The 18,665-nt window shown below is 32.9% G+C and overlaps 1 protein-coding gene and 1 long non-coding RNA gene across 7 annotated transcripts in view; both read right to left on the reverse strand.

Annotated features, from left to right (window-relative positions):
* The window catches only part of LOC134470362 (uncharacterized), a 63,203-nt gene extending 60,367 nt beyond the window's left edge, over positions 1 to 2,836 (reverse strand). Inside the window, exon 1 of the long non-coding RNA XR_010039220.1 lies at positions 1 to 2,836. This exon is cut by the window's left edge and continues 27,264 nt beyond it. This is a non-coding gene — a long non-coding RNA (uncharacterized LOC134470362).
* Lrba (LPS responsive beige-like anchor protein) overlaps positions 1 to 18,665 on the reverse strand; it is a 662,281-nt gene that overhangs the window by 358,934 nt on the left and 284,682 nt on the right. For all 6 annotated transcript variants that reach the window (XR_010039211.1, XR_010039212.1, XM_003476894.5 and 3 more), the window contains exon 37: positions 2,843 to 3,009. Coding sequence is in view for 4 of the 6 variants with exons in the window: in XM_003476894.5 (XP_003476942.2) it covers positions 2,843 to 3,009 (167 nt within the window). In the remaining 2 variants the exon portion in view is untranslated. The remainder of the gene's footprint in view (positions 1 to 2,842; positions 3,010 to 18,665) is intronic.

Here is an 18,665-nt window from a genome sequence, read left to right on the forward strand (position 1 = left end):
TCAAAATAAAAAAGAATGCCACAAATGAAATTTCTAAATATTCTAATATGATTGAATTAAAAGACAAAATGCTAATATAACTCTTTAGATAAAACACAAAGAAATTCTACCTAAAATAATTTAATCCTGTACTAGAATTTTGCTCATTGTGCATATTTCTTTTAACAGGCTTAGGATAGTTAAATACATTATAGCTACAGTAGCACTCTCATTTCTCCCTAATGCCATTTATGTTTTTAGAATTATGCTAAGTGAAGAACAAAGTACACTGTGCTATTCCCATTTATTATAATCATGTCCATAATTTACAAGCTGATTATGCAAGCCTCATACAAGGGAAATCAGAGAATAGTTAACCACTGTCAAAGAATGGTGAGCCAGCATGTATTTGGTCAACTACATTTTGTTACATTGCTACCTGCAAAGGAACATCAAGATCTACAAACTCATTATAATAGGAATACTGAAAAGGAATATTTTAAGTTAACTGTACAAAAGGCACTAGAGAGCAACCAAGTATTCTAAGTAACAGATGAATGTGACACAGAACTAAGCATGACAAAGAAATATCAACACAGAACCAATGTGTTTCACTGCATGTTATTTTTAACAAAATGTTAAGTAATAACATTCTAGAGGGAAAAAAAATCAACTCACTAATATTAATTTTCTTTTTAATGATACATTCTTTCTGGTTCTCTAAATTAAAAATGTACACCTTAGAAAGCCAACAATATGTCAGGTCTCCTCACTTAGGAGGAAAACAGAAAAATGACTCTTTCTCTGGGTTTTCAAAAATATTAAAGTTTAGAATTTATAACAATTATTTCTGACTGTACAGAATAACAAAGAGAGTTGATGCATTGGAACAACTGTTATAGAAACACTAATTATTTTTGGATAAATACATTTAACAGTCCATTTGTTTTTTTTTTTTCAAGATATTTTATTATAGTAAAACTACCATAGGAAAAAAAATCTTTATTCCACTATCATAAATACACTATACAAAAGTCTAGCTAACATCAAGAAGAATTCTGAGCTCATAAAAATGACCCACGGAACACTGGGATAAGTCACCTAAAGATTTTTTATTTTAAAATTATAAAATTACTTTTAAGTAAAAAATAACTTTTAAAAGAAAGTGACGGATGTAACTCACTTCTCAGTATGTGCCAGGCACTACACATCAAAGTATCATCCCAATTTACATTCAGTAACTGGTATCAAAATGGCTTCAACTCTGTAACATTGACATACCATAAAACTTTAAAACCTTCAATAATACCGCTGTTATGGTTGATACATTGTGTCAACTTGAGAAGTTTAGTAAGATATTCAGCAGGAAGTCAGGATCCTTACTCTGTAAATATCCTCAGTCTGTGCAAGAGGAGGGCACAGAGATTTTGTGGGTGCTATATTTGCATTGGGGACAGGGGTAGGGTAGCCTGTGTACAATATAAGGGAGGAGAAGAGGCTTGTTTCTTCCCTTTTCCTCTGGCTGCTTTTGTTGGCTGCTGCCTTGAAGTGCTGCCCCTGTGCCATGCCATCCTGCCTCAGGGCCAGCTGATTATAGATTGAAACCTCCACAAACACTGAGTTAAATAAACTTTTCTTTCCTTCAGTTTTTGGTGTCAAGTTGTTTTGTCCCAGCCACAAAAGAAATGTAACCAAGGCAACCACATGCACGCATATACACTCATGGGCATTCAGATTCCTTAAGAGAAGGTACCAGAGATCACTGACCCCATAACACACATCATTCTATGACTGCTCTTAACACTTGAGACAAGTTGGAATAACAGTAAAACAAACAAACACACAAACATCCTCCTATCTTTATTCTGATGGCTTGCCTTAGTTTGGATTGGGTTTTTTCCCCTCAACTATTGGCCTGCAACACTGGAAACCAAAAATTGCATATTCATAAATGTATTTCATTATATATATATACATATATATTATGAACATTATGAAATATAGTTCCTATATACTAGTGAACATGTTCTAAAAAATATCAATTACAGATAGCTTTCAATTACAAATTTTTAAGTTTACCTTTCAGAAACGAAAAATTATTTATGTTTACCAAGAAAGTAAATTAGAATTTGATGTCTACAAGATATATGTTGATTAAATATCAGTGTAAGCAAATTACTCTTAATCAATTTATTGTTTTCTTCTATTTTATCTTCTAGAAAAAGTTATCCAGAAATGAAAACAATTTTTGCTAGAATTTTTAACATTTTTCATGAACATTGCATAAGTCAAATAACACAAGATTTGTAGCATACAGTAGTCCTCTGAGAACAGATTTTACAATTTGTAAATTTCTTATACCTTAATGTAACAAAGAGTAGAATGCTTAGACTGTTATTTTAAAAGGAGGGAAATATATTGAATAAAATTTTAAGAAAGCTTACTGATTTTACCATCATAGTCCTGCAATTTTCAATGACAATAAAAACTCAATGTGTTTTCAAATTTATATGTTAAAAATTCAAAAGTATAGCAAAAAGATAAAATGATGAATTTGCAGAAATTCTGTTAATTACAGCTAATAAAGTTTTGTTAACTGCTATCTTTAACAATTCACTTCCCAATAAATAAAAGTAAATTTTCTTATGAAGCAACTGAGAAAACTGAAGTTATCTAGAACAATCTGTTACTGTAGTCATATAAGTTTTTGCCTTTTCTTTTGCTTTAAATTCACAGTAAATGTTGAAATACAAAATCAAATTACTGTGGCCTTTATCTAGTACCGATCAGACTAAAAGAAATTTATCTGAAGCTAGACCATCTATAGAAAATGAAGAACCAAATCCTAAAGGCACCCTTTTACCTCACTGAGGAATTTCCCCAGGCTCCATGCTTGTCTGTGAGAATGTTGATAATTTTCTGGATTAGCTGAGTTGCTGTCACATGGTCTCGATATTTCGCGGCTCTTATCAAATGATCACACATCTTTTCCTCTTCTCTTTTGTCTGCAGAATACTGGGCACTCAGAGACTTGAATAGAAAGAAAGAAAGAAGCATATGTTGGTATTATGAAACATGGGGAGGCTTAAAATACATCAAGAAATAATCTTCAGCATGGATAAAACCAACACAAACTTTAGAGTTAGTTTTCTAACCTTCATTCAATTATTTGGCTAACATTTAGTGATATGCTTTCTTGCTATAACACTCTCAAGAATTTACTTTTCTAAAGTGAATCACAAGATATACTCAGAAATAAATATTTAACAAGAAACCTAAAGCATAAGAGGCCAGTAATGCAAGAAAAGGGACCCGGCATTACAAAATAGCATGAAGTGAAATCATAAAGGACTTGAGTCATAGTGAATTATACAGAAATAAAGGTATGAAATTAGTTTGGAGACCTAAGGGTTGGACTGCATCATTTGTACTATGCAATTATGCTAAGAAGTTTAGATTTTATTCTCATAAAGGGGATATCAGTGAAAACTTTTAAGTAATAGAAAGACAGACCAATTTACATTTTAAAATGATTGATACGGCTGTCACATCAAGAATGGATTATAATGGAACAAGATAAGTGGGGATATAAGTTATGATGCCACTGACAAGGCTCCAAAAATATACAGAAATAGCTTATAAGAGTACACAGAGCTAGTCCACACACCTTTACAAACTACAGCATCTTAGTCTTTCAAATTCTAACTATGCAAAATGGATCCACAGTATTAAAATCACATGCAAAGATCAAATGTGAAAAAGTTCAGGTCCATTCCAAATCTGCTAAAACAGTACTGAATTTTAGTAAGATCCTGAGCTGCCTTACATGTGTATCAAGGTTTAAAAAGTTTTGTCAAAAAAACTACTTCTTGGGTTCCTCAACAGTAATCAGATGTAATACATTTATTAGTTTCCAAAATACTTAAAAATTCAGATATCTATGGTGCATATTTAAGATACCATATTTCAAAATATTATTTAAGAGAAGAAAATACAAGATAGATGTAAGCTTGATCCTTTCCCAGGCCTACTGGATGCCTGGCTTTAATTACCAAATGTTAAGTGCATAAATACACACACTCATTCACACATACAACCTCCAATGAATAACCTAAATTTGGTGCCAGCACAAATGCTACCCCATGAAGGATGTGGTACATACTGTAGTTGCCTGCTTCTGGTACTGTATGCAGTACCAGTTTGAAAAGACTGTTCCCACACACAACCCCTGACTTAGACCCAGCCACAAGAGGGTTCTGATTGTCCTAAAATCATCAAGGTTTTAATCACATCAACACTGACCACTGACTCAGGGACAGCACCTGACATAACTGTGCAACAGAGTGAAATTTCCGTTCAAGATTTTAATGGATAGTTCTACTCATCCCTTCACTGAAATATTCAGGAGTGTTTGAAAGCTCTCTCTATTCTATGGGGGCAGTTCACTTGAAGATAAAGCCAAAATCTAGAGACCAGAACTGCGAGAATTGGAGAAAAAATAGGTTTATTCTAGATGAAATCATGACCTTCAGGGATCAATCAAACCCTAAAAAGTAGCTTGCCTTTAGACCAGTGATGGCAAACTAAAGAGTTTTCAAAACATCCCGCTGTGGCAAGCAGGCTATATGTTTATCATCACTGCTTTAGACTTACTACAAGTCTTTTTTTAAAAAATTTATTAGTCCCAATAAATTTTTGCTCATTACATGATAATATAAACTGAGGTTTCCATTCCTTATACCAAAAGCAACTCAAAATGTATGGGATACATGTAACTATATAAGAAATCAAATAGTTCTCAGTCTGAGCAATGATAAATCATAGGAATCTAAGGCTGAAATGATAAATAATGACAAGGTAGGTCTTTCTTGTTTTGTTTTATTTCCCGAGACAGGGTCTCATTACATAGCACAGGTTGTCTCTGAGCTCACTACATAGGGAAGGCTGGATTTAAACCTGTAAAAACTTTCCTGTATCAGCCTCTCAAGTGTTGAGATTACAGGTATGTACCATCTTGCCCAGTTTAAGAAGGTGAGTCATTCTAACATGAGAATAAAAGAAACTAAGTTAAAGCAAAGGCAAAGCATAAAACATGAATCAGTTTCAGGGATTGGAAAAGCAATAGCTTGACACACACACAAAATACAGGCAAAAAAGTAATACATTAAAGAAATTCTGGAATGCAGGATTATGACAGAAAAAGAATCACTAAAAATCAGCATGTGATAGCCAGGTTGCATATACCAGTAATCCTGACACTCTAGCAGTGAGTGAGAAGAATGACAACTTTGAGCCCATTTTGGGCAACTCAGCAATACCCTGTCTCAAAATTTAAAAATATTTTAAAGGGCTGAGATGTAATCCTGTGTGCAATTCCTAGCAGTATGTGTATGTTCATGCACACACATCAAAATCATTATGTGTTTATATGAATATAAAGTTGGAAGCAAAGCAAAATCCAGACTGCATTATCATCTCAGTTATGTTTCCTGCCAGTCTTGAGCAATTACCTTATTTACCTCTTTAGGCGAATGTCCTCATCTGCAAAATGATGGGTTACATTAGCTGAAGACTCTATCAACTAGAAGACTTTGCACAATGTCTGAGACAGAAGTTGAAAACTAAAATGAACTAAAACATTTGAATTGAAACTAAACACTTTTAACAAAATTAAGTCAATTAGTCAATAAAGAACTATATTTTAACAAGTTAAATGCAAATGCATCTGGTATTTTTTTAATATTAATTGAAATAAGCCACAGAAGAGTTGAGCTTGAGAAAATATATGAATAAAAAATTCGAACGTATCTGAAGGAACAGTAGTTTTAAAATACTTAGCAAATTTTTCCAGTGTGAAAAACATATCACTTCATAAGTGGTATTTTGTGGTGCTTGCATATGAACTAAGAACATTCAGTAGATTACCTTGTATCCAGCCCAATTATGTACTTAGAGGAATACTACAGAATGGGAGACAAATACTTATCTTTTCAGCATTTCCAAATGTATCAACAGTCTACCTTTTGCTACCATTACATAGTAAGGAGAAATTCAAATTACTTATGAAACTTAGAAAATTATTTGTTTCTGTATACTCCTGACACACTGATATACCTTCACACTGAACAGTACTAAAAATCCCCAATATGATTCTATCAAATAGTCTATTATGCCTTTATTAGTACTAGAACAACTTTATCAAAGTATATTTTCTAATCATTTGATAAGTATTAATGTTTGCTTGAAAAAGCATAATTCTAAAAGCCACAGCTCAAGGTAAGCTACATAGTAAAATGGTTTAAAGTGTTCTTTAATGGATCCTCCTGTACAATTTGAACAGCAACTCTTCATATCTGACATAAAATCTATAGATATAAATCACATTAAAGCACTGTTCTTTCCCAATTATCAATCTCTGTCTCTTTGTAGAACATCAGAGTCAAATTTGACCTTAAAACATGATAAAAGGAAACTAAACAAGAATTTTTCCTAAAAGTACAATGAACTTGTATTTTTAAAAATGTCTTTATAGGGGCTGGGGATTTAGCTCAGCGGCATAGGGGCCTGCCTTGCAAGCAGGCAGTCGTGAGTTCGATTCCTGGTACCAATAAAAGTGAAAAAGACAAAAAAAAAAAAGTCTTTATAATCTAACTTCAAGATGCTCTTATTAAACACCAACAATACATCATATGTAAAATGTCACACATCAGTGGTATGTATAGTCATAGATATGTGTGCACTTGAGTTTGAAGAATAAAGGGAGGTACCTCAAGAGATCCTTCTCAAAACACGCCACTTACAAAAATATGGCATCAGACAGATCTAAAATTTTCACCCAACTTTAAGTATGACTTCTAACTTTACATCCAATTTTCTTTTCTCCTATGCATGGTACGCCTTTTATATCAGACTTTTCAATTTTCCTCACAACATGACTAAAAATACATCTGAATCTAAAATCAAAAGAAATGTTATCTCAGACACTAACAATTCAATTGTATTTGACTATCGCTAAAGAAAGCTAAGACTTACTATTAAGCAATTAAAACAAAAGTAAAATTAACTTCCTTCTATGAGGAAGTCTAGTAACTTATAGTAAAAAAGATAAAAACAATTTAGAATGACGATTTGTAATGCAGCTAACTCAGACTGTTTTTCACTCTTTAAATATAAGTGAAGTAGACATGATACTAGATACAAGTTCTTCCACCCAGATAACTAACTTTATTTTTTTACCTTATGCATGAAGGTTCAGGGACGAGTGATTCTGAAATTTACAAGCTTCCTCTGATTTCATTCTGCCACTGATCTGACTATCCTTCCTCGCTACTGGCCAGGCTTTTCCCTTTATTCTCCTCCTTTATGAAATGTTGGTATTTTTCTAAGGCTTTGTCAAATGTTTCAAGGCAATATCATCCACTCCTATTTCATCTACTATCATCAATTTAGGTCCAACTTTCAAGTTTTCTTACCTGATCCAGTTGTTTTTCAAAATAATAGCCCACATTTCTACCTATGGGATAATATCCTTTAATAAATAAATACCTAAAATTAAAAATGTACAAAACTGAACCTTTCGCTTCATCCCAAATATGATACATTTCAGAGAGGTAGTTTTTTTTAATTTACCATTACCTATGACTTGTAAATTTTCAGGATTCACATTCCATTCACTCCATTTTAGCAAATCCTGTTAAAATACCCATCTCTGCTCTTATATAGATCTCTACTAGCTAACAATTTGGCTCCAGATATCATCTAATTGGTCTCTCATAAGCAATCTCAATATTTCTTCACAAAGAATTTTGTATAGAACCTACAAGCTAGACCTAATTTATATCCCACAGTTCATTCACGAACGCTACCTTTCTTTGATAACCTGGACAAACTCCTTCAAAGATATAAAATATCAAAACTTCTTAAGAAGAAATAGTAAACATAATAGACCTGCTATTATTAAAAACACTGAACTCAAATAAGTATCTTTCAGCAAAGATGTATCAGGCCCAAAGGGCTATATTGGTGGATTCTACTAATATTTAAGGAAGAAACAATATCACATTTAAATTCTTCCAGGAACTGTAAGTAATACATTGTATGTCCTCAAACCCTCAGCATCCTCCTGCCTCAGCCTCCCAAGTACTGAAATTATAGGCACACAGCATCACACCCAGCAACTAAGTTGTACATTGTAATCAATCTTATATTACATAGAGAGAAAACTAAAAACCAATATTGTATATAATACATAAATTATAAAATCTAATATAAGATCCTTAAGAAAATACTGCACCAATATTCATCCATTTAAAAATGAACTATACATCGTGATGAAGTACAGCTGTTCTATAGAATACAAAGTTGTGACTCGTGGACTTTGAGGGAAAAGAACAAGAATTCACCAAGAAGCAAGCCCTCCCTGCAAACTAGCACCATGAATGGGCCACCCCCAATGGGAGAACAGCCAGACCCCAGCCTTTTCCCATGAATCAGCACCATTCCGTGGACTTCAGGGGAAGAGAACAAGAAGTCAACAAGAAGCAGGTCGTCCCCGCAAACCAGCACCATTCTCAGGCCACCACCAATGGAGGGCACAGCCAGACCCCAGCCCCAGTGTATGGGATGGGAAACAAAATGATCCACCCTGCCACCCCCATCCAGCAACCAGCTGATTCAGAGAAACACTGGCTGCAATGATAGTTATTCAGGTGAAATGCAATCTGATGCTTGTGGTGTTTGGTGTTTCACTGACTTTGCAGGTCTAGGACCAGTGGTCTGAACATGCATTTGGGGGATAACTGTACACAATATGGCATCTAGTGGGATTTCCTTCTGAAGGTAGTAACCATTGTTAATTCCCTATTATCTTGCTTTGAAGTCTTGTGTCATTTTCATTGCTTTGTTGGGTTGGGTTTTGTTCTGTTTTGTTTTGCTTGATGCTATTACATCCAATGGCATGGCAGCTATTTCAAAGACAGCGAGATATATTATGATAGCTATTTTGGATTTATTATTGTCTTGTTTTGAAACCCTTTACTGCATTCATTGCTTTGTTTTTATTGGTTCTACTCCGTTTTGTTGTTTTTTTTTTAACTATGTCTGAAGGTATTTGTAGCTATGTTGAATACAAGAGGTATTATAGTAACCATTATTGATTCTGTATTGTTTTGAATACACTGATTTGTTTTCATAGGCTTTATTTTGTTTTAATTTGCTTGGTTTTATTCTCTTTAAAATACAAAACAAAATACAAAGTTGATTTAATATTTAAAAATCAATGCATGTATATACCACATAACAAAAAAGGACAAAAACATCATCATAGAATTTTTTAAAGAAAAACATTTCAGACATTCATGGTTTAAAAGAAAACCACACTAGCAGACTATTTCCTCAATCTTTGAGGACATCTAAAAAAACTACTTGGCTAAAGTGACGGACAAAACAAGTATGCGCCTTCTCATGATTTCCATTCAACATTGCAATGGATGCCCTCACCAAAAATAAGAAGCAAAAATAAGAAGAGAAAAGCAAAAATTCTGCAAAGAAATAAGTGCAACAGTTTGCATATTATGTGATATATTCTGGTAACCAAATAGAAAATGAAAATAAATAATACCTGTCTAGCGTGCCTGAGACCCTGGGTTGCATTTTGAGGATGGGAAAGGAGGGGAGGGAAGGGAGGAGACAGGAGTAGAAAAAAAGGAAAAGGAAAAGAAGGGAAGGAAGAAAAGAGAAAGGAGGGAAAAGACAGATAAAATGGGGGAAGGGGTCTGAGATAACAGCTAAAGGATTAAAAATACGGAATACTTAGCTACATATTAGAAGCTAAATAAATGGAGAAATAGACCATGTTTGCAAATTTAAAAACTCAATACTATTAGCTGAGCACAGTGGTGCATACCTGTAAATCCCTTGCTCACAAGGCTGTGGCAGGAGGATCACAAGTTGCAAGCAAGCCTGGGCAACTTAGGGAGATCCTGCCTCAAAATAAAAAATAAGACTAGGGATGTAACTCAGTGGTAGAGTACTTGCCTACCACAATGCTCTGTCTTTAATTTCCTAGTACTGAGAAAAAAAAAAAAAGAAAGAAGCAAGCAAGCAAAAAAACCAAAAGCCTTCATTAACATGTTTACTCTCCTCAGAGTGATTTAAATATTCAACACAATCGTAAAAACTTAGTGAGAGTTTTTATGTTTATCGAGAAGTTCATTCTAAAATATACAGAAATGGAAGAAAGTAATAGTAAAACAATGTTACAATAGAAAAGCAACTTTATGCTCTTAACCATATTATAAAACTAGAAATCTAGAACATTTTAGGCCGTTAAGTGAAGAAAGAATATATGTTTAACAACTCATGCTGAAAAAATTTAACTATAAAGAAAATGCCTTTCACCCACTACCACACCAAAAAAAGGTTAATTCAAAATGGGTGTAAAACACAGATATAAAACTATTACAAATACACATTCTTGCTAACACTGCAAGGGGCAATGTTCAGAATTTGGACACCATAAATGAAAATCACAAGCAATATTGAAGAATGAGACTACCAAAAATTTCTAACACTTGTTCTTTTTAAAAAGTTATATAAGCAATAATTGGAAAAATTCAACCTATAAATAACTAATAAAGGATTTCTATATGAGATATATTTAAAAACACAACAATACAGCCCTAAGTAAAAGAACATGCAAATGATTTGGACACCTCACAAAAGACACCCAAATAGATATTAAGTACCTGAGAAGATGCGCAAAATGCAAAAAGCACAATAAACTATCAGCATACACATACTCACTAAAAGAGCTAATACTAAAAAGGCTAACAATACAAGCATTGGCCAGGATGTAGAACAACTGTAGCTCTCACGTGTTGGAACTGGAAGTCTACAACTATCTTAGAAAATAATCTGATAGAGCTAAAATGTAGTATGTCCAAGAGCCAAAGTTAGATCCCCAGCACTGCAAAAAAGGAGAAGAGTCTGGTAGCTTCTTGTAACCTTAAATATGTACTATATTTCAATGGTACCCATAATTCCACTCCTAAGTATATACACAAAATGATTAAGAATGCAGTTACATACCAATAACTTACATGAAATACCCATAGTAATTTTAGTCATAAAAACTGAACCCTGGAAACAATCCAACACTGGAAACAACCCAGTGTCTCTCTACAGATGAACAGATTTTAAAGGTAATACTATTCAGCAACAATGAGAAAAAAAAATAATACTATTCAGCAATAATGAGAAAAAGACTGGTAAAGACATACAACTATGTGAGTGAATATAAGAACTTTATGATAAAATCAAAACAGAATACCTACTCCATGATTCCATTTATATACTACATATAATCAGAAAAATCAGTTAGCTGTCAAGGGTTAGATGTAAGTACAAGGAGAAACTGACCACAAAGGAATACCCAAGCACAGTGCCAGCAAATCTTTTAGAATTTTCAAAGATACAAACAGCCTGCTGCAGCAACCGTGCCTTACATACCCACAACTACCCGGAATCTAAGAAAGTTGGAGTCTCATCAGTGATGACAACAGAGGTACAGACTTCATTGAAACTCAATAAAATATATAGTGAAAATAGGTGCATTTTATTATATGTAAATTATGCAGTACTTTAATAAAGTTTAAGAAGTTTTTTAAAAAGTGGACAGAAGCCACAGACAGGGAAAAGTATTAAAATACATCAAAAAGCTAAGAGACATACAACTACTTCACAAAAGTGAAAAATAGATCATTTATAACAAGCACAAAAAAGATGGACCACTTCATTTGTTTAAAAAGTACAAAATAGGGGCCAGGGATTTAGCTCAGCAGCATGAGCGCATGCCTGGCAAGTGCAAGATCATGAGTTCAATCCTCGGTACCAAAAAAGGTACAAAATGAAAACATATCTACCAGAATACTATAAATTTCCTTTATACTCATAAATAATGGAAAAAGCTACACACTGATGTTGGTAGTAGACACTTTTGCAAGATAGTGTGGCAGTAACTATTGGAATTTTACAGTCAATTCCATTCTATAGAAATGTCTGAGCATGTGACCAAATACATAAAATATTTATAGCAGTATGATTTCCAATGACTAAATGCTGAAATCAACTTAACCACTCATAAAACATAAGAGATAAAGAAAAACTGTCTACTCACAATAGACTATTATACAGCAACAAAAATAACAAAGGAAAATGTAAGAAAAAGAATGAATTTTACAAACATAAGGTTAATCTAAAAATGCCAGAATGAAACCTATTTTACGGCTCTATTTAAAGGTCAAAAATTGGTTTTAAAATTATAATAATAAAAGAAGCAGAGAAAAAAAAGAAGATACCCATTCCATAAATGTACAGCAGTGATTACCTTAACGAGGCAGAAAAGAATTGTGATAGAAAGGCAGAGGACATCTCACAAACCATTCCTTTCAGTAACAATACAAAGTAGTAAGTCAATGACGTAAAATGTGCTGTTTCGAGAGTGTTTCCAGAATAGTATCTTTTAGGAGAAACAGGCTATAAAGCACATATTCCTTAAGTATGTGCATTACTGTAAAATAAATTACGCTTAAAATTTTCAGGGCTAAAAAGCTCAAGAATATTATAGAAGTTTCTCTCCTACTCTGGTAAGGTGTGTTAATTAAACAACTTAATTATGCTGATTTTATAAATTTTGTGTTTAAAAATTCTAAATATAACAAAAATATGTATTTGTCTTTAAAAAAAATCAAAGGAACTCTATCGAGAATAAAGTTTCTTATCTCCTACTTTAGCCAATTATTTTCTAGACTGTTTCACTGTTTATAGTAAAAGACCAACTACCCCTATATAAATGGGATCAAAACATAATACATCTTTCCATGCTATAACATGTAATTCTGAATTTTTTATTTTATAGGGCTACGCATAGGGCATTACTTTTTTAGTTAATTAAACAAAGCTTTTGCAAAACACTGGTAAATGTACTACTTCTCAATGTGCCCCCAAGTCATTTCCATTATAAATTTCTTGTCTTCATTGGACACTGTTTAAAATCATCTAGGAAACTATAAATGAAAAAGCTGCTCAACATGTGACTTTTGGAGGCCTTTGTACTGGATCCCTTCTCTCAGATTTAAAGTCTAATTAAAAAAAAAAAAAACATAGTGTCTACAGAAACCTTACACAGACTCCTGAAAAAGACTTAGAAAAATGCAAGCTTAAAAACCTCAACGGCAAACAAAAGTCAACCAATGACAATGTGTGACAGCCACCTTTAATTCTGAAGTGATTTCTCTGTCATGCAACGCCTCAAAATATTGATTTCTCTCAACATGAAAAAGCCGAAACCAATGAAACAGATATGGAACCTCCCCCACCCGTAATAGCATTCAAGGTTAAAACAGGCAGAACACTTATCAAGGTATCTCCTCCATTTCTTCTTGTTTTAATGGACTGGATACAATGTGTTGGGTTCTTATCTCTACAAACTGCAGTCCTCAATATTTTAAAATGATCTGAAGATTAATACAGGTTCTAATCTTTTTACTCTAGGTTTGGGAATTAAAAAAAAAAAAACCTGTTTGAAAAATGTTTTACATAGTATTTGTAAAAAAAAAGCCAACATTCAATCCCGGGTACAGAAAAAAAAAAACCCTAAAAAATAAAAAATAACCCAACACAATGAAAGCTGTAGTTTCCATTAGTGTGTCAAATTGACACATGGTATTATGCTTTTATCATTTCACTAGCGTTCATTTAGCAATAAAAACCAGGAAATTCTTAGGCAAATCCAAATTTCCTTTCAAATGACAAGCTGATTTTCTTCAATAATGCCTGCATACAATGTATTTATTTGGTAAGTATATTAAAATGTGCTAAGTACATGTGTTCCATAAAAGTGATTTGAAATTTAAGTGATAGGCAAAGATGAATGCAAACACCAATTTTTAAACTATAATGTTATATTTTTCCAGTGCTAAGGATTGAATCTAAGAACTCACAAATGCTAGGCAAGTACTCTACCAATGAGCTACATCCCTAGCCCATAAATTTTTTTTGAAACACACAGAACTAGTATCTCTTAATAAAGTCACTTACATTTTATTAGTACAAATAGGTAAATCTTACATTTAAGTATCAAAACTAGATCAAGAACAAACATAAAAACCAGAAACAAAAAAATAATAAATTCAATCTTAAGAAAGGAAAATGAGCCATGTAGTTAATGGCATAAAATCCAGAGCTGGACATGGCTTGAGTTAGCTCTAACATACTCACTCTTAGGCAAGTTATTCCTGGGCCTCTATTTCCTCACCTAAAAAATGAGATCATGCAACAGGTTTTCCAAGGGGACCAAATAAAACTAGACATGAAATGACCAGAATGCAGCCTTCATGTATTAACACTTTACTTTTATTATATGTTTACTTGTGATGTTACCAGGAATATATAGCAAACATTCTTTTCATTCTAATATTTCAGTGTAATTCAGTAAAATTATTACAATATAAAATAAAAACATTAGGAGATAAATGCTTAAATATATGCCTCTGTGTGTATGTGTGTGTATTATTTTTGGAAGGAGAGAAAAAGCAGAATCAGGGAAAGTTTCACAGAGGAGTGAAAGGCTAACCAATTGCTCAACAAGAAGAAAGACCTAAGGTAAGATAAAATAAAGCAAAATGAAGCTGCAAGAAAAAGAAATTAAGAGAACTCAAATTAAAAACTTTTAGATGTTTTGTTTTGTTTTGTTTTTAAGCAAAGATAGAAAACACAGAATAAGACAGATAACTACCAGCACTTCCTTTTTAAGTATTTTGACAGGGATTTATGTTTTCCTTGTGTATGTTATATGCCTTTACCCATTTCCTTCATAAAGGAAGTATTCTTCAAAGATTTATATAATTACAAAATACCAACTAAATTTTTATTTCTCAGGTGACTCTACTGCTATAATCTCTTTAACTCTCATTCTAATGAATTGCTAACATAAATAATTTCCAAATAACACATCTGAGTATCAACTAGTTTTCAGGTATTGTTTTTCAAACTACCTGTACAGAACAACCAATTTTTTTCTTTTTTCTTATTTTAAATACGTTGACATCACCACACATCCAAACTATAGATGTTTCTAAATACTTAACTCAATTTCTATACTTACCTCTGTGGATTACTAACAAAAAATTGGGTCAGCAGACCATAGCTAAGTAGCAAAAATTGACTAGAAAGAAACTTTTTATCAATTGAATTAAATCTATATCTTTGCATGATAGCTTTATAATAAAATATTTTGTGTTCAAATACTTGATCTTATGTTTAATGTTTAACATTAAGAAACTAAAAATATTAGTAATATAAATTCATCTCAGCAAATTCTAAGTGATAATTAAATGCAGTATAAAGCACTCAATGAAAAATTTTAATTAGTTTAACTTCTTTTCTATGTTTAACTTGAAATTAACTTTTTAAAAGGGCAGCTTCTATACTAATACATGATCTGCTTTCCTGTTAAGATGACCGGGAGATATCATAAATTTAAAGCTCAAACAGAAGTCTGGTATAATTGTGAGAAATACATTCAGACATTTTCTTGGAGAAAGATTTTCAAAAGCATGAAGAGGTCACTTTTTCGTCAAGAGTATCTGTTCCATTATTGAAATACATTTAGATGATATGAAAGAATATTTTTTCAGTTTGGATTTAATTTTATCAACAATGTCCACAGGCATAAGGTCAATTTTACCTACACTATAAACTATCTGCTTTTTCTAGCTTCCAGCTTTAATGGGATGCACATCAATATACCTGCATTTTTGAAGCTCAAAAAAGATAATTTGGAGAAACAATTTTCAAATACAAAAAAGACTCATTAGTTCACGTATAAGTGATCCTTCTTTACCCCACCAATGACAGTTCCTTTAATTCAAAAAAGATACTTGGTCCAGTGGCACAAATCTGTAATACTAATTAGTCAGGAAGGAAAACAGAGGGATCACAAATTCAAGGCCAGACTTAGTAGGTTAACAAAACCCTGTCTCTTCAGCACCTGCCTAGCAAATGTGAGGTGATGAGTTTGATCCCCAGTACCAAAAAAAAAAAAAGACCCTGTCTCCAAATAAAAAGGGATGAAATGTAACTCAGTGGTACAACGCATGCGTAGGACATGGCTTCAATCCACAGTACTGCATACACACAAAAAAAAAGAGCTCCAAAGTTATGTAAGTTCTTGTTCATATGTGTTGTATATATCTGTTTTATACAGTTATATACATAATCTGTTGAAAAGTTACACACAGAAACTGAGGTGGAAAATATATTGAAGTTCACCTTGCTCTTGGCATTTTCAAAAAGCTGTAATAAAAGGTAAAACACTTCCCAAAAGAATCTCTAAAATAGAATACATTCCAGGCTAAATATATTTGAATTTCATTTGGAAATGAAGAAAGAAATGCTATGATAATACAATTCAGGTATGTGGAAACCAAAACATCAACAGTATTTTGGAGTGGAAATTTCCCTACCAGAATATAATGCTATGGTACCAAGGTCAAACAACTTGAAGCAAAACAAAAGCCTCACTTTGGACTAACAAAACACTTCATACTCTTAGAGTACTTTAAGACTGGAAGCAGGTTTACCTGCAATACAGAAAAAACTACAGTCCAAGAAAGATGGTAGGAAACAATAAAGCAGACTTCATGGACAAGGGGAAAGGAGCTACTATTTACTGCAAACAGACATTAGAAGGAGAGGGAAAGGGAGGAGAGGGAAGAGGATGAGGAACAAGGCAGAGCAGAAGAGGCTGCTTTGGCATAAAGGAACTGAGACCTTAGCCTGACAAAGGAAAAGGACTGTAGAAAAATGCAAGGGCCAAGAGAAAACCTCCTGTGCAGATTTACATATGAATTCTAAGAGATGCAACCTAGTATTAAGTTTCATTATCCTTGTCTGCATTGTGATACCCTTCTGTCAGGGCTACACCTACAAAAGAGAAAAGGAGAGGTCTATTCCATGTTTTTGGGCCACAGGATAAAGAAAAAAAGCTGTTGCCTGCAACAGCTATTTGTGTAATAGTAATGGGATTCTGCAAACCGCTACTTTAAAGACCTCTGTATTAAAAAGAAATTAAGTGACTTCTCCTATCACACTATATAGCTACATTAGTGGCAGACAAACTAAATCCTAATTCTTGCTTAGTCTATAAAAGTATACTTAAGAAGTATCAGATAATTACATACATGAGATTATAATGACTGTGATACTTCTATTTTACTACTTATGTTTTGAATTAGGCTAAAATACCATAAACTTGAGACTTGGGGCTGGACTCCTAAGCTTTAAGGAACTCCATAGTACAAAGAAATTAAAGTGAATTATCCTATTCAACACTACACAGTTACAATAATAGCAGACCAAGAGTAAATCCTACTTCTTAGAAGGTCAAATTTATATTTTCTGTTATACACTATAGATTCCAATAACACTATGACAACTCATGTATACTTAAATATTTTAAAGTAATGCTTCTAAATCTTACAAGACAAAAACTAAAATATGATCTGTTTAGAAAAAAACAGTTGTCTATATATACTTTATAGTTTTTTACTCACCATATCAAAATTTTTTTAAAAATTTAAGCATTATACAAGGTCAATATTTCAACCATCAAACTGTAAGCTCAGCAAATACTTTGCATAAATATTTAAATTTTTTGCCTTTTATATATCATTAAAAGCTCAATAAAAGGGCTGGAGACCCAGCTGCATGCTAGTGTGCTTGCCTCTCATGCACAAGGCCCTGAGTTCAATCTTGGCGGGGGGGCGGGGGGGACTCAGAAAAATGGTGGCAATCTATCAAGCATTATAGGAAGCATGATGATTATTATTTTCTTATTTTCTGCCTGTACTCGTTTTAAACAAAAGGCGATTTTGAACAAAGCATTTTTTTACACTGTAAAATGTAAATTTCACATGAGAACATTAAATAGTCAAATTTGTTAGCAGACTAAAGAAACATTTCTCAAGCCTAAATTATATCTTCAATTATTTATTTGATCATTCATTAAGCTATCTTTCACAGAACTTCCCATGTTCCCAGACTAGAGTAGGTACTAAAATATGAAACACAGGAGTCAATACCTAAGATCTATTTCCCTGAATAGATAACAGTAATTTCATCCTATTTGATTACAAGTAACTCTCAGAAGGTGCTTAAGAAAGAATATAATCCAGGATTTGAAATGTGACATCTATAATAAAGAAAAGGCAATGAAGAAAGGTCAGCCTCTAGCTGCTTCCCTTTCTGCCAATAACAAGTGATGTGTGGAAACCACACAGACCTTACATAAGAAAATCTCAAGCGAGAATCTATAAACCTTTAAATATCACATGTAGAATTTTACCATCATATTTACGTGAAATTCTGAAGGTCAGATTCTCAAAAGAGATAATACATACAAAAAAAAAAAAACAAAAAAAACCCTGTAATAATCATTGATTCGGGGGCTGGGGATTTAGCTCAGCGGCATAAACGCCTGCCTTGCAAGCAGGCAGTTGTGAGTTCCATCCCCAGTACCAATAAAAAAGAAAAAGACAAAAAAAAAATCATTGATTCAAGTTACAGTATAAGATACAGAAAGTGTTATATCATACAACCCATTTTATTTATGCATATATGAAACACAC

Source organism: Cavia porcellus, unplaced genomic scaffold (assembly GCF_034190915.1).
Source record: "Cavia porcellus strain 051 isolate PalLab524CR breed Dunkin Hartley unplaced genomic scaffold, mCavPor4.1 scaffold_14, whole genome shotgun sequence".
Taxonomy (NCBI): Eukaryota; Metazoa; Chordata; class Mammalia; order Rodentia; family Caviidae; genus Cavia; species Cavia porcellus.